This window comes from Brassica napus, chromosome A10 (genome assembly GCF_020379485.1).
Source record: "Brassica napus cultivar Da-Ae chromosome A10, Da-Ae, whole genome shotgun sequence".
Taxonomy (NCBI): domain Eukaryota; kingdom Viridiplantae; phylum Streptophyta; class Magnoliopsida; order Brassicales; family Brassicaceae; genus Brassica; species Brassica napus.
Window position 1 is genome coordinate 12,750,046 of NC_063443.1, and position 27,508 is coordinate 12,777,553.

The 27,508-nt window shown below is 34.9% G+C and overlaps 2 protein-coding genes and 1 non-coding gene across 3 annotated transcripts; 1 reads left to right on the forward strand and 2 right to left on the reverse strand.

Moving 5' to 3' along the window:
* Nucleotides 1-51: 51 nt before the first annotated feature.
* Nucleotides 52-3,560, reverse strand: LOC106371618. Its single transcript, XM_048743036.1, has 3 exons — nucleotides 2,261-3,560; nucleotides 1,335-2,005; nucleotides 52-1,256 (listed from the first exon to the last, which is right to left on the reverse strand). Exons 1-3 carry the CDS (start codon nucleotides 3,547-3,549, stop codon nucleotides 235-237), a joined length of 2,982 nt encoding a protein of 993 aa, XP_048598993.1. The 5' UTR covers nucleotides 3,550-3,560; the 3' UTR covers nucleotides 52-234.
* A 7,106-nt stretch (nucleotides 3,561-10,666) lies between these two features.
* LOC125579677 lies at nucleotides 10,667-10,785 on the forward strand. Its single transcript, XR_007317734.1, has one exon. It is a non-coding gene; the product is annotated as a U6atac minor spliceosomal RNA (small nuclear RNA).
* Nucleotides 10,786-17,422: 6,637 nt separating this feature from the next.
* LOC106371621 (E3 ubiquitin-protein ligase WAV3) lies at nucleotides 17,423-21,903 on the reverse strand. The gene is made up of 2 exons (XM_048743038.1): nucleotides 21,491-21,903; nucleotides 17,423-19,606 (listed from the first exon to the last, which is right to left on the reverse strand). Exons 1-2 carry the CDS (start codon nucleotides 21,698-21,700, stop codon nucleotides 17,714-17,716), a joined length of 2,103 nt encoding a protein of 700 aa, XP_048598995.1. The 5' UTR covers nucleotides 21,701-21,903; the 3' UTR covers nucleotides 17,423-17,713.
* Between the last annotated feature and the right edge of the window lie 5,605 nt (nucleotides 21,904-27,508).

Here is a 27,508-nt window from a genome sequence, read left to right on the forward strand (position 1 = left end):
ATTCATCAGAATCAAATCATGTTTCTTTTGATGACACTTCAAGTTCAGAGCTATAGTGAAAAAGTGGAGTTAATCAAAGGTTACAGAACATTTACTCTTTTGCCTTTAGACAGTTACATATCTCCTTATATTTATTTCCATTCTACCATATAGTAATATATAACTAATTTAAAAAACAAAGAATCAACAAGAATCCACAGAGAAAAATTACCGGTCGGCAAAATGGGAGTATCTTCAGAATTTCATGCATCTAGCTGGTAAACCTGTCTGATGATTGACGGCAACAATCTCAGAGACATTGTTGCAACGAAGAACATCTTGACCAAGCTTAGCACCTGCAGCTTTAAGGCCTTTAAGAGAAACCGGCATGTTAAAGAGGTTGAGTGACGGAAGCTTTGAAGCCGGAGGGAGTTTCTGGTTCGGTAAGAAGTTTCTGAAATCATCCATAAGCAAAGGAACTTCGAAGTCGGTTTTGTTGTGTTTCACCACGTTGTCTTTGGCTGCAATGTGAGCTCCTGGTTCCATGTGGTTGGTCGAGAAGCTTTGCTGGTTAGGGAAGTTCGGGTAGAGACTAACGTACCCTCTAAGGTACATCATGTCGATCAAGAACTTCTTCCAAGAAGCTTGCCAACCATTGGTTCTCGATTTCGGAATCTGAACGGGATTGGCTTTAGCGTTCTCGGTGAATCTCATGTTCATGTAGACGTAGAACTCTCTCCACTGCTTTGGGAAGAAAACAGCTCCCCAGCTGCAAGGTAGCTGGTGAAGGTACGGTGTGTGTGGGTGGATCTGTTTGAAGAAGTCTGTTGGGTTCCATTTGGGTCTCTCTTTAACGACCTCGACGATCTTGGGTGTGTAGAGAGAGATGGATGCGAGTTCCGGGAAGGAGATTTGAGGGTCGTAGTGGTAAGCGAGGAGAGAGTATTTGATCCAGAGGTAGTAGTAAGGAGAGACTTCGATGTCGTCTTCGAGTAAGAGACCAAAGTCATCATCAGAAGCTGGGTACCAACTCTCACTCACGGCTCGGATTAATCCTCCTTGGATGATTCTTCTTCTTAAGGTTTTTGGTCCGTGAGGCCAGTCGAATGTGGTCACTACTTTGATCGTCTCTTCGTCCACTTTGCTATCCATGTTGAAGCTGATAGGTATCTCGTCGCCAAGATAGTATGCATTGCTCAAAGACCTAAGCAATCTCAGTAAAGATTGAGCTCGGTTTTGTGTGATGATGTTCACTGAGACTCTCATCTTATTCCAGTCTGCAACCATTTCAAATTTCAGATAAGCAAAAAGCCAAAGGAAAAAAACAGTAAAGAGGTAATGAAGATTCTTCTTACTTGGCAAAGCTGTTGATCTTAAATCAGCCATCCACAAAACCTTAGAGATAGAAGCTCTAGGAAGAAGAACCAATGCAGTGCCATTACGGTTAGTCTCAGTAGCCATTTTCAAAGCTTTCTTGACATTAGGATCAGCATCAGCTACCGTAATCACCACGCTCGGGTTATGGATCTTGATAAGCCCTTTCATACTCGAATACACAGCTTGCAACACAGGAACCTCAGAGTTCGACACACCCAAGATAGCTCCCACTTCCAAATCGAAAATCTTGAATCTCCTCTCATTGCAAACCACCTTAGGCCAGTTCAAAGCCGATGCAGCATCCTCGCACGCACAAAACTTCCCTCCTGAAACCGCGATGTAAGCCTTTTTACCAACGGTAGTTCTGAACTTCTCAAGCAAAGGACCAAGCGCTTTGACTTCATCGATCGAATGCGCGTAGAACAGAGCGTCGATCTTCTGAGGATACATTGCAGCCCATTGGGTTATGTAACCAGTCGAAAGCGCTTTCCACCATTGGTTGTCTCTGACTTCCACAATGTTTTTGAAGATCACTGTGGTCTCAGAGACGTAAGCGAGTCTATGTTCACTATCTCCCCACGTCTCTTTGTCATTTGGATCCACAGGAAGCACAAAAGAACCTGCGTTTCTATACTTCTGAAGCTGGTAGCTGCCAAAACACAAACAAATCATTACGTCAGAACAAAGTTTCCTTTTTAATATAATCATCATGATTACATAACATTGCCTAAACACGTGAATCATTTACTCTCACGAAAATCATCATCCTATAGACGTTACCGCAATGATTATGAAAGTACACAACTTTTAGGTTATTATTATAATACTTTTCTATTTCTTGACTTTCAAGTAATTAGAACACTGCCTTGTTATACACCCCAACATGTGAAAAGACGAAACTAACCTCAGGTGAAGATCTTCGCCAGTAGCGAACGTGAACGGCTTCTCGATGAACAACGCTTTAACGAGCTCAGCTGACAAGAACCACGAGCTAGACAAGAAATCAACCTGGAGGATCCGATCCAGAGTGATGTCGTACGCCGGATCAGGCAAGTAAAGCCCCGCCTCCTTTGATCGGAACTTCCTGTAGCTCGGGAACGTGAAATCCTTCTGCCGGAAAGGAAGAATCCGTCCGATGCTTCCGAGAACAGAGTTCTCGTACTTCTCCGTCCCCGCGACGTGCGCGAGCATCTGAAGCATCTTCTTCCCGGGGATCATATCGTCGTCGAGGATGTAGACTAGATCCGCCTCCGTTTGGAGCGCGATCTGGAATCTCCCGTAGTACTTGAAGTCGTAGTTCGAGCTGATGAAGCTGATCCGAGAGTCGTTGTAGCTCCCGGCGATTCGCCGGAGAGAGGGTTCGTTGGGGCTCCCGAAGGCGAGGACCCAGACATGGTGAAACGGCAGCGTTTGGTGGAGGAGAGAATCGAGCTGAGCGCAAAGCGTTTTTCGTTTGAAATGGTTTAGGATCACTGTTACTTTGGGTTTGTTGGGCCCGTTTAAGGCCCATTTAGACTTCATCTTCATCAGCTCTTCTAAACTCTCGGAACCGAGATTCTTCTTCTGGAAGACTAAAACGTCGTCGTATAGCTCTCTTTTCATCTTGATCATCTTCTCGTCGTTTGATTTCTTCTGAGAGAAGTCAATCTTCTCGTACTCGCAAACCTCCGCCGGAGAGAACACCGCCGGAATATTCTCCTCCGATGATTTCAGAAAGGAGGCAGAGTCTTGTATATGGCTGACGACATGAGGGGTAACAATGTAACTACGCATGTTATGGGCCCATTTGGTGGCCCAAGTGAAGTCCGGTTTGGCCCGCAAGTCAATAGAAGGACTCATGTAGTAGAGAAGTCCAGTGGCGTAGACGGCAAATACGAACTGAAGAAGCGTCAGCACCGTCACGAACTTGGTGGAGTTGATCTTCCGACTTGGTTTTGTTTTGCCGGCGGAATAGTCTCCAAAGATGCTCTCTATGTAGTCACCGTCCTTTCTCACCGCCGGTGGCCGGATAAATCCCATTTTCTCAGAATCCAAAACCTTATTAATCTGAAGAAAACAAGAAAGAGAGATATAAGAACGTAAAGGTTGGTGTTTACTTTTCTCTTCGAGCTTTTTATAGCGATGTATATATAAGAGGAACGAGAGAAATGCAAATATAAATATATAAACTGAGATTTGTGGGCGAAGAAGCATTACGCAAGGAGGATATCTTCACATGGGGCAAACGTTCATTAAGAATAAAGTAAAGGGTTTTGTAACTCCTTGAGTTGTTATTTATTGAAGAAAATATGATTTAATAATTGATAATTAGGACAATACGCAACGGGAAAAGCCGGGTTCATTGGCGTATAAAATGGTTACCTTTGCATTTAACACTTGCATATGCTATGTTTTTCATTCTGTAAATTCTATATTGTGTTTGTATATATAAACAATTATACGATCACACGTAGTCCTATGATCACTCCAATCGCGTTGTTACATATGAACGAACAATATATGTCACTTTTCTCAGTATGAAACATAGTAAAACTTGTGGCATCCAGATTTGTTCAAAAAGCTTAACCAAAACGAATTTTGATGCTCTCTATTCATTGATATCATTTAAATGATAATTTAAAGATTAATTATGCAGCCTAATCGAGAACGAGATACATAAAATATTTTTTTTGGAACTCAACTTTCATGAGATGCATAAAGTATATTACCTTTGAGTACATGATCGATCGTATTGTGGGAACTCAAGCCTTTTCTTATTCAACAGACGATCCACACGATATATTATAATACAGTAGAGATTCTCCTCGAAATAATTCAAAACTGAAGTGAAAAGAGTCCAAAGAATCGAAAGAACGAAAGATTTGAGTAGAGAGTTTGACCCCAAAAAGTATAAAGAAGAAAGATTTGAGTAGAGAATGAGTTATTGAAAGTTTGGAGTACAAAAACATTTTATACAAAATGTTTCGGACAAGCGACGGTTTGACTTTGCATGTCAGATACGTAGTTGAACTTTGCAGCAATTTGCCACCTTTTGATTATATTATATATATAGTCTCTCTGTTATCTTAATATTCTACATTTTAATGGCCTTTAGCCGAACATTTTACCAGAAAAGCTCCGTTTAAATCCATACATATATAATGACAAGAAAATACTTCTTTTTTTTTTTTGCTTACAGAAAACGACATCTTTGGGCAAATTAGTACCTTTCTTTCTTATGATTGTTTTGATCAATGGTTATTTTCTTACTTAGATTACGAGTTTTTGAGGTCGTTCACGCATGTGTAATTTTAATTAAGAATTTAATTATCCTTAATCACTCAATTGGAAATACAGTAAACATGATTGCTAACTTTTTTGGACGTCGCTTGCAATTTAATAGTATAGATTTAGCACTATACGTATGCGATTCAATACGTGTCGAAGTAGATACCAAATGTTCGTGTACACATTACTTCTAACTTTTTTTTGGTTGTATAAATTAGGCTAATAACGGTGTCCAGAGTGTTTCTCACGATAAATTCAGAATCCATTTACATGATCGGATTTTCTAACTTACATATATACATCTTGGATACATTTCAAAATGAGAATACATGTGAGTAAATTTCCGTACGTAGAGCTACTGATGAGCATAAACAAATTCTCAGACATTTAACTACTCATGTAAATTTTGCAGTCAAGTACTAAAAAGATATGAATCAAGAAAGACAACGTATGATCAAGGAGAGCAAACTATTTCAAAAAAAAAAAGGAAAGAGAAAACCACCATATCTTTTACAACCTGTTTTTTTTTGTGGTATGAATGTTAAAAAGCATTACAACCTGTTAGTTGAAGTATCTTAATTTTTGATTTTGTGTACAATGATATGTTTAGGCCGCTGGTTGATAAAGTTTGGAGACTAGCTAGAAAATAACATAAAAGGAAAATTTAACGAAAATTAAATCGTGATGGCCGGTCTCTTCATATATAGAAAGTTCTGTAATTATATATTTTTGAAGGAAGTTGTAATTTGACTTCTCAGAAACCAACCCTTTTTCACGACCAAGCAGCTTCGTTTGTTTCATTGTACCTAATATATGTGGACCGACACATAGTCATGAAGACACGGATTGTATAGTGTAATTACTCATTTGAACTTCACCAAACTTAGCTTTTTGTAATTTGTCAACTTTCATCATAGTGTCAAATACACCACTTTCTAATGTGTATACAAATATCTGATTAAAGTCCATGTTCGAGTGGTATACCGTGTACATATGTTTGATTCAAAGTCGAGGTACTAGTGCGTTATTATTAAATTATAATGTACTTTTGCTTGGTGTTTTTATTGTCACATATTTCGATCATAGCCTATGGTTTTCTCATCATCTTCTAACATGAACACCTTACACATAAAGTTGATATTTGTATAAGAAAAATTAAGAATCAGCTATTAGAACTAATAAAGCTTATTAGATGGTATGTCCAAAAAAAAGGATGAATAGCATAATAATTCTCTCCATGCACTTTGACATATAATTTTTTTTTTTTTTGAAAAAGGTTTACTTTGACATATAATTCTGTCAATATACATTAACAATTTCTTGATTTCTCAACGAAATGGTAAATTGTTTTCTCATTGCAACTTGAGAAGTATCTAAATAAGAAGACTAATTCTTGGGTTCACCCCTTAGGGTGAACCTATAGGTTCACCAACCACTAATAAGTTGCCAACTCATATCCAGTTTTTTAGAAAAAAAAAGTTAAGAAATAATTAAAAATATTATTATCAACCAGAAAAAAAAACAAAAAAAGGAAAAAAAAAACACGACGGCTTGACAAGCCGGGCTTGTAAACCTTGTTTTGTGACCAAAGAGTCACGTAGAAGAAGATGAGCAAATAAGAGTAGCAGAGAAGAAGGTACAGAGTCGTTAACATAATTGACCATATAATTGTTAGATTTTCTAACATAATTGAGGTGGCAAACGTCAAAGTCGTTTAAAGCCGTGGTAAAAAATTCTTCTTCTTATTGGTTACAGAGAAGATAGATTACAGAGAAGAGACGAAGCTGTGTTTGTGATTTTCGAGTCTCCAATTCCTTGCTTTCAGATCTAATTTTGAATAAACCTCCGTCCAATGTACTTGTAACCCTAACAAACTATTTCTTTTTTTTTTGGTCAACTAACCCTAACAATTTATATATAAGATTGTTCTTGCTTTTGGTTTTACAGAAAGTTTGAGAAAGAATGGAGAATAATCAATTAAGTGGTCAAAAAACTATTCTTGGTGGTCAGTATACATGTGCTCACTTATGTGTGCCGTCCTTTGGAAATGAAATGCGAATCCAACTTTGAGAAGCTCGTGGTCTAGTTTGTACACAAGTGCATAGAACATACTGAGAGCGTTCTTGCTGACTTTAATTTCAATCATGGTTCTAACCATAACAGAGACTTGATCCAACATTTTTAACAGTCCTGTAATCAAAATTTTATTGATTAGATTAGAAGACTTCTTTGATATAGTAACTCATTTTTTTGTTGAAATTGTTGAACTTTTGGCTTGGCCTCACCTCACAGCCAGCCCACTCTTGCTCTTGCTCTTACTCTTTTTTTTTGTTCTCTCTTTGTCTCTGTTTTTACTCTCTCAGTTCTGCTTGTGTTTCAATACACAAGCTAGCACACACTCTCTTTACTCTTTCACGTTTGGTTTGTTCTTGTAGAGAGAGGAGAGATAACTTTGTATGCCTACATTTTTACTTACTCCAACTCTTATTCTTATGAGAATTGGATTTATCTTTCTTACAAGACCACATATACATACATTTTTAATTACTCCAACTCTTATTCTTATGAGAATTGGATTTATCTTTTTTACAACACCACACATTAACTACTACACATGTGTTTGTAACCAATGTCAAGTAGTGGCATCTTCTCTCACATTGATTTTCTTCTTCTACGTGACTCTCCTTGGTCACTTCTTCTTGTTTCTTCGTTTCTTACGCTTCAAGCTTCCTTCTTCTTCTGCTTTTTGTTCCTTTTTTGTAGCTTCTTCTCTACAATTCTTCTTTGCTCCTCTTCTTCTTCTACGTGACTCAAAATAATATAAAATTCTATAATCAAACAAGGATGAAAACTAGAGAAGAGGCAAGGGAGAATATGCAAACCACAGAAACGTAACTTACGGCTTTAAGGACGTATCCAGTAGAGATGAAATCAAAAACATCTTTGCCAAATTCATCAGTATGATATTTTTGGTGACGCGACATATATAAGTACAACTACAAGACATAGTAAATGCAGACATACCAAAATGTCAAACTGAAACATACATAGCATACAACGATTTAAATTGATCTCTAAATAGTCGTCGCTCCCAACCCTATAGAAAGCAACAAGCGCTGCCGTCGTAATTCTAGCTGCTGCTCCTGTGGTCGGTGTTTCTCACCGCCACCGGGAGCTGCCTCCTCTCATCGATAGCTCTGTCCTCTCAGCCTTCAATCACGGTATCCTAGACGCGTTCGAGAGATATGGTTCCGTCTGAGTTTTAGGGAAGGATTCGTTGTCTGTCCAGATACGGGATCTCCTTTGTTTGGATGGAGTTCTGAGTGGTGCAGGTCTCGTCGGCTTCGGGTGGTGGTCGTGAGCTAGTCAGCTGGGCTCCGACATCGGTGAGGTTGGATGGCCTTGTTTAGCCGCTTGGTCCTCCTTTTTGGACTGTCCTTCTGATGTTTAGTATATGTGGTTGATTTGTATTTAGTCATGTGTTCCAGCTATCGTTAGTTAGTGTATCCTGAGACCTTTATGGACTGGGATTTCACGGAGAAGAGGTTGAGTTTCCTCATCATTATTTTGTCTTGTGTAGGTTGTTTTGTTAGCTTCGAAGCTTTTTCTGGTGCGCGGTGCAGGACTAAACCGGCTCTGATGTGGGTTGCTACTTCTTCCATCGATGTTGGTAAGGCGACTTTTAGGTGGATTTTTGATGGTATAGCGTATTCGGCTTTCGGTTCAGTTCCTCAGTTCTTTTGTGTTAAAGGTTAACCAAACGACGATCTATGTTGGTTTAGATATGGAATGCGAATTTGATTTGGGTTTGTGTGTCATAAGGCAGTGTTGGTTGTGGCTGTTTAGTTTCTCCGGCTTGGATGTTTAGGCCGTGGGATTTGGCTTCGTCTCATGTCCTCTATAGTGTTAAGTCGCTTACCATGCCTGTCTTCGGTAAGGTCTCGTCGCTCGACCTGTGGTTCTATTGTTGATATGTTTAGTGTGAGGCTGCGATGCTGTGAAGTGGTGCTTTCCCTTGGTTTTAAACCGACGGGTTCTCCAAATTTCTTGGTAAGGGACTTTGGAGCTTTAGCTCAATCGCGATCGGCTTGTGAGTAGTTGATTGTTAACCGCCGTCTTTGTCGGCTGCTCGAGTTGGAGATCCGTTATCTCGTGGCTTCCTCCAGTTGAAGCTTATTCTTGAGTGATGGTTGCTCGTGGTTCTATGTCGGACCTGATCTTGGATCTCTTCTCGCAACTCAAATAAATGGAATCGCCATCGCCTTTCGCTTATTCTAGCTTCCTTTGCTTTATGATTAGTATTATGAACTTTAATGGTTTTAACTATGGTTCTGAGGGGTAATGTTTACCTCGTCGGCTTATGGCTCCGAAAAGGTTTTAGACCTTTGTCGGCTTTGTGCATTCGTGCTTTAAGTTAATAAAAATCTAATAGATGACAAAAAAATATACATAGCATAAACTCTTGTGTGCTTCTAAAGATATCGCCATCTAAAGGTTAAATCAAAACTACCGATCGTTGTTAATCATAGGCTGTGATTGGTAAAATCTGAGCGTAAACTAGAGTAAATCTTTTTAACCTGGTCCCAACACATTCGGAGTAAACATTTTTTTTGCAATCACAAGTTCTGTTTTTTTTTTCAGTGATAATATTTCCACTTCATAAAAGTAGCAAGCAAGTTTACTCTAGTTTGGTTGGCCCATATACGTTTTACTCTACTTTTTGTTGCGCCAACGGACTAACCAATCACAGCCATAATGTTTTATTTTGCTTTGAATGCATTGATTCTAGATAACTGCTATGTAAATCCTTTTTTCATCTACAATGGTATTAATGTTTTTTTTTTGGTAAAATATTAAATTTACTACCAATTTTTGAATTGTGACAGAAATACAGACACAATACTAGAAAAGTAGAGAAATAAAAACAAAACTACAACAAAGATACACCCAACAACAACCAATAATTCAGCTTTAGAAAAAGATACATCAGAAAAACCAAACAACCACCGCAACGAAGGATAAAGTTCCAACCACATCAATCCAGCTACGAAGAAAACACGCCGCAACTTTTCTGGAAAAGTACGAAGCCGCAGTCACAACAGACCCGCAACAACAATAAATCACTGCAGCTTTCTTACGAAGTTACAACCACATCAGTTCCGTCACAACGAAAAACCACAGTTTTGCTGGAAATACGCAACCACAACCACATCAGTCCCGTCACAGATTTGAACAAAAATAAATGTTTCCACTTTACTTCTTTCTTTCTTTACAATTTGAATTAATCTGAATTTTATTGGAATACAAAAAGGGAAAACGAAAAAAGTAGAATAACATTCACCATACGAAAAAGAAAGAATTGATAAGTCCTAGTTGGCCATTCACTGATCGAGCGGGTTTTGGTGGATAAAATTATTTAAAACCGACTGACATATAATTCCTTTTTTATTCATGAGTCATGCCATAAAATTGTTTAATTGATTTTTACTATAAAATACTGTTAATTACTATTTCACTTTTACAGATAAATATAAGTAATTTGAATTTACTGTGAGACTTGGGAGGTAGATCTTGAGATCCAAGAACACAGGCTGCAGCACATGAGCCAGTCATATACCGATTGTCCTAAATACCAAACAAATTTATTAATATTCACGGAAAAGAATATACGAATAGTTACGTATGCAGTTGTGTTGAACAGAAGAAAGTTATTTAGGACGTCTCGTGATATTTTTCGTGATGGTGATTTTTTGTCAACTTTTACTCTGTAACATACAAAAATACTAGGTATGTGAGTATGTGAGTTGATTTCATATTAAAAACTAGGTATGTTGATTTTTAGTTTCGGTCTGTACTGTTTTATTTTTAGAGATGTTACTTATTTTTATTTAAATAGTTATATGTTCGAAATTGTCTATTTTGTTTTACAATTATTGAAAAAATATAAATAAACTGGAACATACATAATATCTATTTGAGGATTAAGATTGATAAAAAAATATCTAAAACCTTTTTTTATATTTTTGAAAATATCTCAAATATGTTGCTCGTTGAAATGAGAGATGATTGGCATCTCTTCTGACAAAGATGTGATTAACCTTCGGGTCTTTGAATGCATCTGGTTAAGTTTCTCCACCCTCGGGTAGATCTTAACCCATTTCAAAAAAAAAAATATCTTAAATATTTATTTTTTAGCCCTTGATATATATACTCATAGATTGCAAGGAGCTGATTGCAACGATAGAACAATCACAAGTTTGGCCCAAATTTTTAACTAAGCTGGAAATCATTCAAACTCTTCGGTTCTGTTTTTCATCCTTCAGTATCAACTACTTCCCAAGGACACAGAATGCGATTGTAGATTCATTAGCTAGGAAAGCCCGTTCTTTTCATAGACCTTTATGTTATATTAGTTGTTCTATTCCGGTCTAGTTACCCAGACCACCTCAAGTTTGAGTAATAAAATAGCCGTTTATTGCAAAAAAAAAAACTCTATCTCAAATATTCGTTATGAAATCATTCTTATATCTTCCTCAATTCAAACCACAAAAATAATTCACTGTTGGTGGCCGAAATATTAGTTAAATATGATTTGATGTTTAAGTAGAAAAAGATGGTTCTTTCGTCTTGGATCCGTAGTATACTAAAAACTTATCTATTTAAGGTGAATTGGTTTAAAACCCTAAAAAGATGAAAATACTTATGATGTTACTAGTTTGTGTCTATGGAGAAATGTATAACATTGTGGGATTTAAGGTATTTGATTAATTAAGGTAAAAGTCTAGTGTATGGAATGTAATTTCCAATCTATTTATATAAAATAGAGTTTGCTCTCTCCTTAAAGAGTCACCTAGAATTCCAGCTGGTGTTAATATAAACTAGACAAAATGCCGACAATAATATTTATATAACATGTTTATTGATTTAAGTGGAAAATAATTCTTTTTTTTTTGTTGTTAATTCGAGTGACTTGAATCAGAGTCGGGATATACTTAGTCCAATCAAATATTGAACTGGGTGGAATCTCAAATAAAATTAACTAATAAACTATGTAATTTAAAACAAAAAAAATCATTTACTTCTTCCATATAGTACGATTTATAACTTAAACATATACATCAAAACAAAAATACTAATTTATATCAAACATTGTTACGAACCCAAAAAAAATAAAGCGCGAATCACAATCTAGTTTCAAATTTGAAATAAAATATTAATTTATTTTCTTATTTTATATTTATAATTGAATTAACAATTTATATAATTTATGAAATAATATTTTCTGTTTCATAGGAAGTAAAATTTTGTCATTTTTCTTATTACATAAAGATTATCATTTTGAGTTACAATGCAATTTTTATTAAATTTGACTTCAATATTAAGAACATAGATGTGTTTCTTAAGAACATGAATTCATTGTTGCTAAAAAAACCATGAATTCACTGAAGTTATTTTTTAAGAGTATGTATGCATTTATTAAGAACATGAACGTAGATCTATTTATTAAGAACAAAAATTATGTTTCTTAAATTTTATTAGTTAAATAGATGTATTTATTAAGAACATGAACATAGATCTATTTATTAAGAACACAAATTATGTTTCTTAAATTTTATTAGTTAAATAGATCTATTTATTAAGAATATAAATTATGTTTCTTAAATTTTACTAGTTAAATAGATGTATTTATTAATATACACCATTAGTTAAATATATGTATTTATTAATATAGAACATCTAGTATTACTTGAATATTATGTTTAATATAGACCACTGTACTACTAATAGTTTATATGTAATGTAAAAAAATTCCATTACTTCATGTCCAGCCAACAATATCAACTTCAACCTCAGCTGTTTGGTTGTTGAGGTAGATTTAAGCCGATGTAGTTGGCTGGTCCGGTGGTAATGTAATTTTTCAACGCGAGTCGTCGTAACAAGAACAGCTGAATTAATCAGCTGACGTTTTTGTTTTGGCTGGTCGGGCGGTAATGACATTAACACAAATTGTTTGTAAAAACATGTATTTTCCAGAAGATAAAGAATGTTTCTGAAAATATAATTAATCTAAAAATAAGAATATATCCTACAAAATTTATATATAATAGACAAAAATATAATAGTAAAAATTAAATATAAACTATATAAGTGATGTTAACATCCTCATCATTTATATATGTTAATTAAAATATATGTACAATGTATATGTAAAGTTATAAGTAATAAAAAAAAATGTAAAACTAAAATATTAAAAAAAATATTTGATAAAAATGTAGGAAATAAACAGCAAAAAATCGTCAAAATACTAGAAAATAAAATTAGATAATAAAGGAATTTCATTATCAAATCTTATGAAATAAATATGATGTAAAACAGATTAAACTAAATAAATATAGATAATTAATAATTAGTTCATTAATTTAAATATAAAAGTAAAATATAATTGGCCAACTATTTAAATAAAGTAAAAAAAAATGTTGAGACCTTTAAAAATTTTCATGTGAAAAAAGTGTGAGTCAATGGTTTTTTTTTCTCAAAGCATTGACCGCACGCAAGGCCGGCTTAAATATGGAGACAAACGATCGCCCCTGACTCAATTCGTTGTCCTCTATATCTTAATAGATAGGGATCCGATTTAAAAAAACATGTATTTTTATATTAAAAATAAGAAAAGGGGCCCAAATTTTTTTTTATATGAAAGTAACTCTATAATATTATTTGAGAAGTCAGTTTCCTATGTGTCACTCTCATGTTAACTCTTACGATGGTTGATTACACTGATATTCTTAATGAATTAACTTACATTTAAAATACTATTATTTATTATTTTATTTAGTTTCCTTTTTAAAAAAATTCTAAAAATATACACATATAATAAAAATGAATTTTTTTATGAAGTTAAAAAAAAGAAGAATTGAAAAACGAAAATATATGTATATATATTATATGATTTCATAAAAAAAAGAAAGTTCACAAAATAGTAATATTACATTTTTTTTTTTTTAAATAACATAAAAGTTTATTTAGAACTAATAAAATACTTTCTTTATATCTATATTTTCTTAGATGAAAATTATAAATTTCTATATAACATGATTTCATTAAAAACAATTTACACATATAATCTTGATATTAGAAACAGAAATATTATTTCTTCTAAAACATAATTTAAACAATACAAAATAGTTCAAATTAATAAAAATATTTTTATATACCTATATATTTTCTTAGATGATTACATAAAATAATTAAGTAACATAAACTAATATATGTTTAATCATCTAAAAATATTTTATAATTAGTATATTGAATTGTTTTATTTATTTTTCATAAATTTAGTTGACTATAATATCTTTCAATTACAGCAAAAAAATATAGATAAATTATATTTTACTTATATAATATTATTTTAAATACAATCACAATTTGTTTAATGCTTATTTTTAAGAGTTTCATAAATTTAGTTGACTATAATATCTTTCAATTACAGCAAAAAATATTGATAAATTATATTTTACTTATATAATATTAGTTTAAATACAATCACAATTTTTTACTGCTTATTTTAAAGAGATATTAAAAAAACTAAAAAGAAAATTCTAAAATAAACATCGTTTGATCAAATAGTTACAAAATAGTTTAATGAGGTATATATATATTATATTTTATCATTATTAAAGTTATTTTTTCTTAATATTAAATATGCTTTTAAATTTTATGTTTTTGTATTTGTGGAACTTAATAGAACCATAATCAAAATACCAAAGCAAATCTGAATTCTCATTTTTAAGATTATTCAAATAAATTTTAGTTTCCATTCAATAAATCAAAAGCATGAAGTTATTTAGAATTTTTAAAATATTTTAATTATTGTAAATATTGATATGTGTACATGAGCTTTCAAAAATGTATCAGCTACTTACGCATGTAACTTCATATTGATCATCCTTTATTTTCTAATATTTTTTTTAAAAAACATCAACATATAATATAAAAATACATGCACATTTGACTTAATTATAATAAAAAAATAATTATACTTCATTTATAATTTGAAAGAATATATGTAACTCAATATACTCACAACATGAATGATTCGACTAATCCAACTTATATCTAAAATCATAGATTTAACTACGATAAGATTATATAATTTTATAAGAATAGTAATTTATTTTATAAATATAAATCATAGGATAACTAAAAAAATATTAAAAATCAAAATAAAATATTAACCAACTGTTACAATTTAGTTCTTTTGTAAAATTTATATATATAAATGAGACTTCAGAATATTATCGTTTCGTTATATTAATTTATGTAATTTGGAATCATACACTTTAGTTTATTTTTTTATTTCATTCTAAGCACAATATATCTTAAGTTATACATAATCTTCATAAAATATATTTATATATCTAAGATAACAACCAGCTAAATGTAAATAAGAAATTAATCAAAATTTTAATATATAGAATAAAAAATATTACAATTGAATTCATATATGCAATCTAATTTACCCAAATGATAACTTAATCGACTAAAAAACAACAAAACCGATTAGATATAACATACATAAAAATTAAAGTAATATAATATTATTAATATAAATGATGCATATAAATTATAAATTAATTTAATATTAAATGTAAGTAGCAATCAATTATTATAATATATTTACTTTAGAAATATTTATATCTGTGCATGAGTATGGGAAAATCACCTAGTTTTTTTTTTATTTTCACAGATTTATTTTCAAAATTACTACTGGTATTTTGAAAAAAAAACAAATATCTATCAGTCTTTTTAAAGAAAAATAATAGTTTAGAAATTAAAAATTTGTTTTGTCCCAAGACCCCTGACACAATTGAACCGGTCCTCATTGCACGGCTCTGTCCACAAGAAAATATAGGTGTATTTTCTTTTTGTGAAATTATGGAAACATAAACTGTATATGTATAAGATATTAAGAATAGTTGACAAAATAAACGTTGACGAAAAAAAAAAGGGTATATGTATAAGAATATATTGATTTAATATATGCATGTGTAAGCTAGCTAACGCACAAATAACGGAAGAACCGAATTGAATTTGTCAGTATGATTTTTCTGATGGCTGAAGACGACGAAATTTCCCATAAAAGTTTTTAACCAGAAAACGTAAATTGGTACCAAAGCACCCAACTAACCAACACGCGGACGTTAATAGTATTAGAAATACCAACTTCTTATAAGTTGATACTATATGTTGTAGTAAGTCTAGACATGCATTTTCTATCAGGAAATACATAACAGTCGTGAAAACTATTTACATAGTTCATCATTTGGAAAATAAGGTGTGCTAAGGGAAATTAGCAAAAGTATATTAAATTTTAGCATATTTATGAAAGTTTCTCCACAATCACAAGATTCACAACTCACAAAAGCTTATACCCGGACGACACGGTTAGAAACGAGTCGTTCGAGCAATTAAGAGAGAGGTGAGAGAATATTCTCTCTGTTCTCTCTCTTCCCCAAATCTCATCTTCCTCGGCGTTTCCTTTTGATTCTCCTCCGGTGGCTGGCGGTGAGCCTTTAACCGTCGGCCACCACCCCTAATCGCTCTCCTTGATCCAATCCTCAACCCTGTTAAGCTAAGGTCTCCTCACCTCCTCTTTGCTCCTCCTTCTCTAGTCTTCACCTGATTGCGGCCGGATCCGGTGACTAAATCGACATCTGGGTGTATCCCCACTGTCTCCGGAGAGAGGGCGAGGTCGTGATTGGCCGGCTGCTTGCAGGAGGCACCGTCGGCTTGGTGGATCTAGGGTTTTGTCTAGGTGTGGATCTGGGTCAGATCTGCCTCTGAGGCTTGCTGGAATGAAGTGTTTCGCTTCCCCTCCGGTCTCCGCCTCCTCTGACTTTCCCCTGCCTCCTCCTTCGGTTGCTCATGTTAGAGCTTCCCCGCTTTTGTTCCCCTGGTTCGAAACGATATGACGAGCATGAGGATCTCGTTGGAGACCTCTTCCTTATTTCAAGAGACAACAGCCATGGCTTCCTACGGTGGTCGTTTGACTCCCCTGCTTGCTACCGAGGTCGTCTACTAGGGTTTTGAGGACAACCCGATGTGGTGATTCATTTGCATTTAGGTGGAGCCCTCTATCACCTCTCGGACAGTCTGTTATCGAGGAGCTTCAAACCTCCTTTGCGTTTCATACCCTTGCTTTCAAAGCTCCGACAGTCTGACATTGTGTTATCTCGTAGTCGTGCTGCATTCTTTGTGTCGCGTGGGTGGTTTTGGAGCCTGTTTGTACCACCTACGCTTGACCGTAACTTGAGCCTCAGCGTAAGCAGCATCACTTCAGGACTAAACTTTTGTTAACTGTCGAGATAGCTAGGGGTTGGTTGGTTGACGTCCTCCTCCAGCGGAGCTCTGGGGCGTAAGGAAGGCGCTTCCGTCGATGCCTGCTTGGAGCCACTTCGGTGAGTTCTCGACTAAATCTTCTCTGGCTATTCTCTTGCTCTTTCGGCTTTGTTCCGGTTCAGCAAGAAGCGTTTTGGATAGGGTGCTTACATTGTTGTTTCTCTTGATCTTATTGCATTATTAACTTCAAGCTTTCTCTTGTTAGAAGCTTGAATTTAATCTCTTAGTCTCTTAGAGGTTTTTTTAAACTTTTTGCGGCCTTTAAGATGCAAATTGGCTTTGTAAGCGAATTGTGGATGCAATTTATTTGTATCCAAAACTTTCATTTTGATTAATGATATTTACCATTTAGCAAAAAAAAAAAAAAAAAAAAGCTTATACCCCCACCAAACACATTAAGGAAAAATAACAAAATTATAATTATAATGAGGAAAAAAAAAACAAGTCACTCTTACTAAAAATGCCAATATATACGATGTACCTAATATATTTTTCTTACCACCGATTCCACATTTGTCCCGTTTTCTTTTTGTTTCAACCACTCCAGAAGCTAATCATTCAACTTATACCCCCAAAACTGAAAAATTAAACGTAAACTACCCCTCCCAAATTGCAAACAAATCTTCATAACAAAACAAAAAACGAAGAAAATTTAAAAAATGCATAATGTCATCAAATAGCTTCTAGCAATTCACCTAGCTCTCGGCCTCGCCGGAAAAGTGAGAGCTTGCCGGAGCTTCCTCCGAGCCGAGGGGCTTGGATTAGGATTCGAGCTCGAGTTCGCATTAGAACTAGCCCTAGGGCATCCAAACGTCATGGTCTGAGAGAGATTCACCATATCCACCATCGACTGCGTCTGGTAACTCATCGTCGTAGTATCACTCATGTCACCTCTCGCCGTGGCTCTCTGCCACGAGTGCGAGCTAAGCCCCGCGAGTACGTAAGCTCTCCCCGAACTCTCGTACACTTGTCGGCTCGCCATCCTCTCCTGCGTCTCCTTCAGCTCCGCACACAGCGACACACACAACGCATCTCCCGCTTTTCCCGACACAGTCTCCGACAAAACCCCACGACAAGTCTCTAAAACCGAAACAGCTCCGGTTAAATCCCCCCGTTCAGCTAAAACCCTAGCTTCAGAGATTGCTTCCGCCGCACGCAACCTAATTTTTTGCCTGTCAACTTCAACAGACACCACAGGTCTTTGTTCCAACACCGGTCTGAGAATCTTCACTTCGCCGGAATTACTCAAATCAACCGTCTCTTTCGTCACGGGGTCTCTGTAAACGCATCCAACCTTGAGCAACGACATTGAATCCAAAACCCCATCCACAACGGGAACATCAAGATTCACCAAGAAGTTCCTCTCCTCCTCTGCATAAAGATCACCGACTTCGATCGAACCGGTTCTCGAGTCAAACCGGTAGCTTCCAGCTTTAACCGAACCAATCTTCAACATAGGATGAACACACTCAATCTTAACGCGCAGCTCTTGAACCATAACGCTAAGAAGACCACCAATGCACTGCGCAAACGCGTCTTGTATAACCGTCTCGGACTCTATGAAAGAAAACGTCCCTCCCGAGTTTTCAGCAATGGAATGCATCAAGGAAGCGTCGTGGTCAGCGCCGAACCCGAACGCGTGAACCGGGATCCGGTTTACTTCTTTAGGAAGAAGCGTTTTGTAATCAGCACCTTTGGTGTTGGAACCGGTGGGACTAGTCATGGTGTATGTATCCTGACCGTCGGATAAGAGGACGATGCTGGATACAGAGTTCTTGAATCTACGGTCGATCAAAACCTTTGCACCTTTCGTTAACCCCTCTGCTATGTTTGTCCCACCGTTTGAGACCAACGAGTTAACAGCTTGTAACGCCTCTTGCTTACCTGTCTCCGTCATGAGACGGAGAGGGAAGCTACGGCGAGATGTTGAGGAGAAGGAGATGACTGAGAGACGGTCGAACGGGCCAAGATTCTGAATCACAAACCCCATTGCTCGTTTCAGTAAAGCTAGTTTCGTTCCCGCCATGCTTCCGCTTACATCAAGAACCGTGACTAGATCAACAGGAGCTCGGGAGGAAGAAGAAGAGGATGAAACAGGAGGAGCTTTTAGGTTGATCAGTACAGAGAAGTCCTTAAACGAAACCGATCTCACAACTTCAGAGATCTCTGGATACGTTTTAACTTCCAGCTTCCCAGAGACACCACCAGGTTTGGTTGATTCAGCAGGATTGTGGTGTTGAGGTTCCAGAGCCTCGTCGTCGTTAAAAACAGCAGGCTCGTTGTTAAAGATCATGGAGACGGGTCTTAGACGTTCAGGACGCGGAGAAGGTTGGTTCTGAGACGACCTGCGCGGTGGTATTGTCATCCATGCATCGTCTCTTGGTCTAACTATCGGTTTAGACTTAGCGTTAGGGATCTGAAGAGGGACTTCGTTCCATTTCGCGCGACAAACGGGGCAAATCTGGTTGCCGTGTTGAACGTTGGTGGTGATGCAGTGGAAATGAAAGGAGTGAGAGCATTCCGCTGTGAAGATTGCGTGGCCTTGTCCTGCTTTCATCGTCGTCAAGCATATAGCACATGTTTTCTGCAATGTAACAAAGCAGAATCAGATTATGGATAAAGATTCTTCTTAGTTTGAAGAAAATTGAAAACTTTTAAGGAGAATGAAAATGGGTTCCACGTAATACAGACAAGTCATTACAAGAATCCAAAGGAACCTGACATAAGTGAGTCTGTGACATAGTCTCTGACACATTTGTTTCTGTTACTATGAGCCTCTATTATTGAATAATGCATAAAAAGAAGAGCAAACCAAAAAAAAAGATGGAATCTTCCATTACCATATAATACCAGGGGGAAAAAGTCTCAGAGAATGAGTTTAGTCTAACCATTAGGTATAGAAGTTTGACCATTCAATAATATTAGACCCAAACAAAAGCTGGTTTCTTTGTTAGAATATTGGATATTGGAATCTTGATCAAAGTTTATTCGGAATCTATGAGGTCAAACAGTTAAAAGAACAATGGACAAAGGACACAGCTTTATAAAGTTAAAGGACAGAATTAACCAGATCAGTAATTAAAAGCTTTTTAGGCATATTCAACGCCATAAAGATGAAGGTTGAAAAGTATTAAGTAAATGCAAAGCAAAGTTAAAGAAAGCTTTAAAATTTTGAAGAATAATATCAAATTAGTCTGAGTTTTTCTTCACAAAGATAAACCAAATGCTTATGTAAACAGTAACGTAATTTAATGGCTAAATCTAAGAATTATCTTGGTGAAGTTTTAAAGTACAACTTTGGTTAACTGTATACTTAAGATTAAGATAAATGTAAATCAAGAACAGAAAAGCTAAAGTGGATTAAGGATAATATATATATAGTTAACAGCAGATTTAAAACTCTAAGAAGGGTATCAATCAACAATAATTGAAAAGTTGAATGCAAAAAAAAAGCAACCAAAAAAGAAGATTGGTCCTTGAAGTGCACTTGACTATTGTCCAAAAACTTTATCACTATAGTGATTCCATTACATTACAACAAGTTGCTCATCTTTAACAATACCAAGAAATATTACACTCTAAAACAAAATTAAAAAAAAATTGAGAAAGAAAGAAAGAGACAGAAGGCACTATAAACCAGCGACAAAGACAGAACAAATAGAATCCAATCTTAAGCCAGCTATCATGTCAAAATTTTGATGAAGATATAATGATTCCTGTTATAAGTTAAAGTTTGTTTTGGAGGAAAGACGTTTACCAAATTCTAATCTCACTAATCATTCTACATTTTTATCTACTAATATCCCCATTAGCCCTCAAGACATTATTACTTAACCTTAAAAACAAGTTTTTATTTCATTCATAGTTTTCAGAATGGTTAATATTTTCAAATTCTAGTAAATCTCTAACACAATAAAATCTATTAGCTGATTTTAAGTTGATAAACACAAACATATGAGGGTCATAGTAGTTGAAAACCACATCTAATCACATGGAACATTTTCCATTTAACTGCTTGGTTTTTCATAAATTTGTTTTTAAGTAAATGAGTTGTTATTGTTTACTCACAAATTAAAAAAAAAACTACTCCTAGTAAAGATCATTTGATGTGCGTGAAGATCCAAACACTTTTAAGAGAAAAGAGATTAACTGAAGATTAAACAATTAAAAAGTACAAAATAACAACTAAAAAGTAAATTTTAAATTAGTTTTGGATTTCCAAGAAAGATTAGCACTTGGATTTGCTGTATTAAACCAAAACACAAAGTTTTGAACAAAATCAAAATTTCACAATTTAATATATTTTTAATTTTGCATAAACAAAACAAATTTGACTGGAAATATTCAACCAGAAGAAATCTAATGGATCAAACACAGAGATGAAGAACACGGAAAAAAAAATCTAAACTTTGTAATCGAACGTAAACAGAAACGCTTTATAACGATGATTGGAGAAAAAAAATCAAACCTTTGAAGAGGATATGCTAATGGACCTAGGCAATCGGAGACCAGAGGATGACGGAGTCGGCGTCGTGGGCCTTGGAACCGTTACGGGAGAAAGCGAAACGGCGTCGTTGGATCTTCTCGAGAGAGAAGAAGACTCTTCGAGCGTTTTAGGAACGTAAAGGCACAAGTTTAGACCCAAAGCTAGCTTTGCTTTTCGCCATTTGCTTCCCATTTCTTTTCTTGCAAGAATCAAAATCTATAGAAATGAACGAAAAAAAACGAAAATTTCGAAAAGGGCTTGTCTGAAAATTTGAGGAGAAAATCTTCACGTCTTATCTTCTGTAGACATGTGTTTAGAGCATCTCCAAAGTTTATTTGTCTGCGCAGAGAGAGAGAGAGAAACGGTGGGGAAGTTTTTGACCTTCTTTTAGATGATGGACGGGTAAAGGGTAGTTTGGTCAATACGTTTCATAATGAAAACTTGGGAATTTTTTTTTTTTTCCGTCAATAGTTTTTTAATTAATAGAAACGGGCCAAGCCCAGAAACAAATTACAACAAAAGCCCACTAAACCTGTCGGCCTAAAATTCGTTACACAATTGGGCCCATTCCAGCGGCCCACCTTGAGAAACCCTAGACACACACTGGAGTGAAGCGCGGCCGCCTCGCAGATCCGTCTTATCGTCGCGAGGACACGTGTCAACATCCTCGACGTCGAGGGTCACGTGTCGCGAGATCAGCACGTCACACCCGCTTCTCGTCCTCACCGGAGATCGAACTTTAGGATCAACCGGCCACACCGGGACTCCGCAGATCCGAACCTCTTCACCGTCTCTTCACCGTCAAGAGCTTATGGGACTCTAATGCCGGAGAGAATCAATCGCCGTGGCGAGATCTCATCCACCCCCGTTCACCGCAGCCGCCCAAAGCCTCGCAAGCAACCTCACTCTTTCCGTCGGAAATCATCCTTTCCTCCGACGCGACCAGAAAAAAACTCAAAACCGCAACTAGACGCCGAAACTAAAAAGAAAAGACGGAAAAAATCTAAACCCTAAAAGACTAGGGGACTGAAGCCGGCGACGTAAAGCTGTGATAGCCTTTACCCCCCGGAAGCTAGATCCGACGACGGCGGAACTAAAGAAGCTTCTCCGCCGCGAAGACAAAGGACCGGCGGCGACGGATCTGTGAGAGCCTCCGTCTCCCGGAGCTAGAACTCGAACTATTGACCCCCCCCCCCTCCTATCCGCAAACCCCGCCGCGACTCCCGAACCAGAACCACACCGGTTGGTGGCTGATCTGAACTCCGGCAAACGGCAACCGAATAAGAAGAAGAACGACATGACCGGATGATTTTACCGAAGGGAAAAGGGTTCCGGCGACGGCACGGATGCTCACGCGCCGGCCGACCGCCGGATCCCCTTTGAAAAGACTTTTCTCTCTCTAACTTTTCTCTCTCTTATCCTCAAAGCTTTTTTCTTTTTCTCTTCTCGAAAAAAAAAAAAACTTGGGATTATACCAAAGTTAAATTTGACCTTTGATTTTTATGTTTTTAGTGTTCTTTTATTGGTCAGATACGACTTTTACTATTGTTCATTATTTTGTTTCCTAATTTAATGCTACTGACTAGCTAGTACATCTAATTTTTGTTTTGATTTGATTACAGCCGCTTAAAATACAACTTTCATAAATTAATATTTAAGAAACTAATAATTTAATAAATCAGTATTTATTGGTTGTGAATAAAATTTACAATTTAATAAATTAATAAAACGTTATAATTTTGACATTATTAACATTAATATAAAATGCTTTATTGTACTTTTGTAATCATTTTGATCCATATATATATATGACATTTTTTTTCTAATAATTACATCATATCTTCCAAATATGGCTTTATATTTTGATAATTTATTACAGTTATTTTGTTTTCCTAAAATTATTTACTTGATGATGTTTGACAATGTTTTTGTCAAACAACAAGATGAAGGTATGAATTTTCAGTTAGACGATTTTAAAAATTTTCTATATATTTTTCTGGCTGTACTTTTTCCTCCCAAGAAAAAGACTTCCAACACAATCTGATTCTTCCATGAATGCATCTACCTTTTCTTTCATAAGAAAATGACTGTGCTAGCGTTCATTAAAACTTGTAATAAGAAAGAAAGAAAAAATAGACTGAAACTTGTAATAAGATTTAAGCCGTGGCCGCTGAAGTAGTTGGAAATTATTCAATGCATGCATGCCTTATACAGCCTACTTGTTTAGTTTTTGTGAAGCAATTTCTGCAGTTAATATTTTGCAAAATATAAGCCATACCTTGAATTATACATGACCTTAACTTGCAAACTATCCAAAATTAGCTGAGGAGTAATGACAAAACAGTTGATTGTCACGACTTATGGTCATATATCATCAGCAACTTAAATTTAAGCGTATTTTAAGATTAAAATTGCATATTGTTTTGGATTCTCTTAGTTCCACAAGTAAAAGCTCTGTCAATGGAATTTAATATACAGTCACAGAATGATGGATCACCAACTTCTAACCACTGCTCCAGAGGGGGAAAAAATACATGCACGTATATAAAACAAAGATCCTACTCCTAAGATAAAGGTAGATAGTTTATCTTAAAATAGAAAATTTGGAAGTTGTAAATTCTCTCGCTGACTCGCTCTTATTTAGACTAAGTTTTTCCCAGAAATTTACCAAAATATATTTGAACATAAGAAGGATTCTGCCAAGTGATATTAATTGGTATTTTATGAAAGTTAACTGATAATGAAATAAGTTCTTACATTCATAAACTGATAAAAGTCATTGTCCTAAAATACGGCTAAAACCATTTGAACTATGAGTGTAGGAAGCCCTTTTTCCAAAAAAAAATTATTTAAATAAAAAACTATGAGTGTAGGAGTATCAGAGTATGGGTTGTGTCAAATGCGTGCGGGTGCGTGCATTGATTCATGGGAGTGTAGTAACTCTTAATGCTATAGAGGAAAATTGATAAGGAAGTGCATTAAGTATGGTTGAATAGGAGAGGGAGAAGAAAAAGAGAGGAGAAATGAGTTGAGGATAGGAAAAAAGCAGGGGACAAAGATAAAGCAAAAAACTTCATAGCCATTAATTAGAGCCCATTCATTAGGTGGAGAATATTGAAATTGTAGTCTATTACAGGGTGTCAACCATCATAAAGAATTCTTTAGACAAAACAAAAATCTCATGGAGAAAATAAAATCCAACCAAACAAAATATCTAATATTCACATCTTTAGATTATAATAAGTTGCTTATTGTGTAATCTTTTAGGAGTCCTTTCATTTATAATAACTTTCAGGTATAGAAGAATATTTACATGTCATATAGCCTTTTCTGATAGAAGAGAATTAGACATGAGAGTATTATTGTAAATATAAAGAATGTGTAACATCCCAAGTTGAGAGTAAGGAACACATGAGTGAAAAGTGATATCATTCCACATGGCATAGAGGTTGATTTTTGTAGAAAGTACATTGATCGGACTAGTATAAGGTATATACTAAATTACTAATATACCATACGAAAAGTTGGGTCGGATTACCCCCACCCCCCCCCCCCCCCCCCCCCCCCCCCCCCCCCGGCTACTCAAGTATTTCTAGATAGACAATCCGGACTAGTGAAGTACTTCTACATATTTCTGTTGTCCTGATCGACAAATATTATTAATATATGGGGGAGTGAAGATAAATAGTTAAGTTACAATAAGAAAATATAAATAGTTGCAGAGTCTCCCATATTCGCCATCTTTATACATTTGTAAATGGTGAATGAGCTAGTTTTGTTTTATTTGTCTTGGCACGTAGAAATAAGATAACTTTAACACACAGAATTTAGGATAAGAACAAATCTAAGCAGTGGGTGTCATGCTCTCTTAGAAGTATATTTGGGGTTCTAAGGGTATAAGTTAGAGTTATATGAGCCTTTTAAATTTAGAGTGGAGACTGTGTAGTTGTTGATCAGATGAATATATACACATAACTTTGATGGTGTTACAAAAACATATATTTGATTAACTTAATAACTTAACCTATATATATGCCGTTGAATTTGAAAATCTGGTAATAATACTACGTCGGCATTTTATATAAATGACTAGACTATAAATTTGGTCAAGGAACTGATACATATGTTGTCTAATATACTATAAACAACAAAATTGGATATAGTAACTTTTTGTTGTTAATTCTTTATATGTGCGTGTCACAGTGGATAAATGTGGTGGAATAATTCGTCTATATGGAGTTTTGATGAATAGATGTTATATATGATATTATGATGCTTCGTCTATTAATACAAACACCATGCTTTGCTGTATACAACCTAACCAAGATTGCGAAATGTAAAAGAAAACAGATCACTTGCAGCCACCAAAAGTCATTCTCCCATCTATTAAAAGTCACCCCTAAAAACCGGTTTCATTTATTTGCACCCACGGTATCTTGTGACTCTTGTCGTGTTATTATTAACCTTGTTCTTTTCATTTTACAAATTCCACGCGATTTTTTTATAATCACATATATATATATATATATATATATATATTATTGGCTAATTTATTTGAGATAATACAGACAGCTATGGAGAGAGTGAGATGTCAATGAAAAAACATTAAATTATATGCAGAAAATGGATTTTGGATAACATGCCAAAGCCGAGAGTTTCTCATTGGTTTGCGCTGAATCTTCCTCTTCCCTCAAGTTCTCTTACTTGAACCTCCGCCGTTTTGTTTGAACTAAACATATCTTTTTCGCTTCTTATTAAAATAGTATACACATGAAAGCCGAAGATACGTGTTGTCATTAACCACCCTTGGTTTTTTACTCAAAGATTTTAGGTTTTCTATAACCTCGTCTAGTAGAAAATAAAAACCAAAGCGATAAAAAGCGAAGAACAAAACAATGGTCTACTAACGGTGTTTTAACGTTCAATGATTCCAACTATGAATCGAACTCTTATCTTATCTTAGTACTAAAAAAAAAAAAAAACTCTTATCTTATGCTATGCAGATCTCGATTTGAAGTTACAGAAAAAAACAAAAATAAATGTAGATGGTTGGTTTAAATACCGGACGTGAAAAACAAAAGAAAAATACCGGACGTGATCATTTTACATGCAACATATTATAAAAAAAAACTCTCTTTTGGTTATTACTTTTTAGTTTTATCAATAAAGTTTAATCATTTATAATTTTACGTTTTATTTTATATTTTAGTTTCAAAAATAAATACATTAATTATATTCTAAAATATCAATCTTCTGTATACCAAAAAAGCTAGAACATCAATATTTTATTTACGAAGGGAGTATGATTTTAATTAGTGTAAATGTATATAAATCATTGTGTATTAAAATGCTTTTTATTCAAATGATGACATAATGTTAGTGAAGAATATTAACTAACACATAGTTTGAATTCAAAGATAGACGATTTGGTCAACAAGCAACCTAATATATATTTTGGATAACAAAGCACGAAATCAATTGTTTAGCAAAAATACAATATTTTATTTTTAGAATGTTATTATTAGCAAAAACTGGTCAAGATCAACATTTAATTATGAATTGTTTGAACATGCCATGTGGCTTAATAATTTATAAATATTATTTTGTGTCTAAATTCAAATCTGCATAAATATACTCATTCAGCAAAAAAAAGAAGAAGTAATTATCATTGTCCCGTTAAATAAAAATTTACCAAATTTTTTTGCTTATTGTTTAATAAAAATTGGTATAATACAAATTCCAGTTGGCAAACCATTTACATAAATAGTTCCTAAATCCTTTTTAGTTTATTTTGCCGTAACTTTTTAATTCAGTTTTAGACAAATTATAAGAATATAGAGAAAGGTGCAAGGGATCAAATTATCAGTTTTCATTTGTAACATTATTCGTTTTCAGTCCATAACTTGAATAGTTTTACCAAATATATTCTATTAGAATAGAAGTCATAACTTCATTCATGTAAGATTTTTTAATTTGAAACATCTTTTAAAAATTTTATGT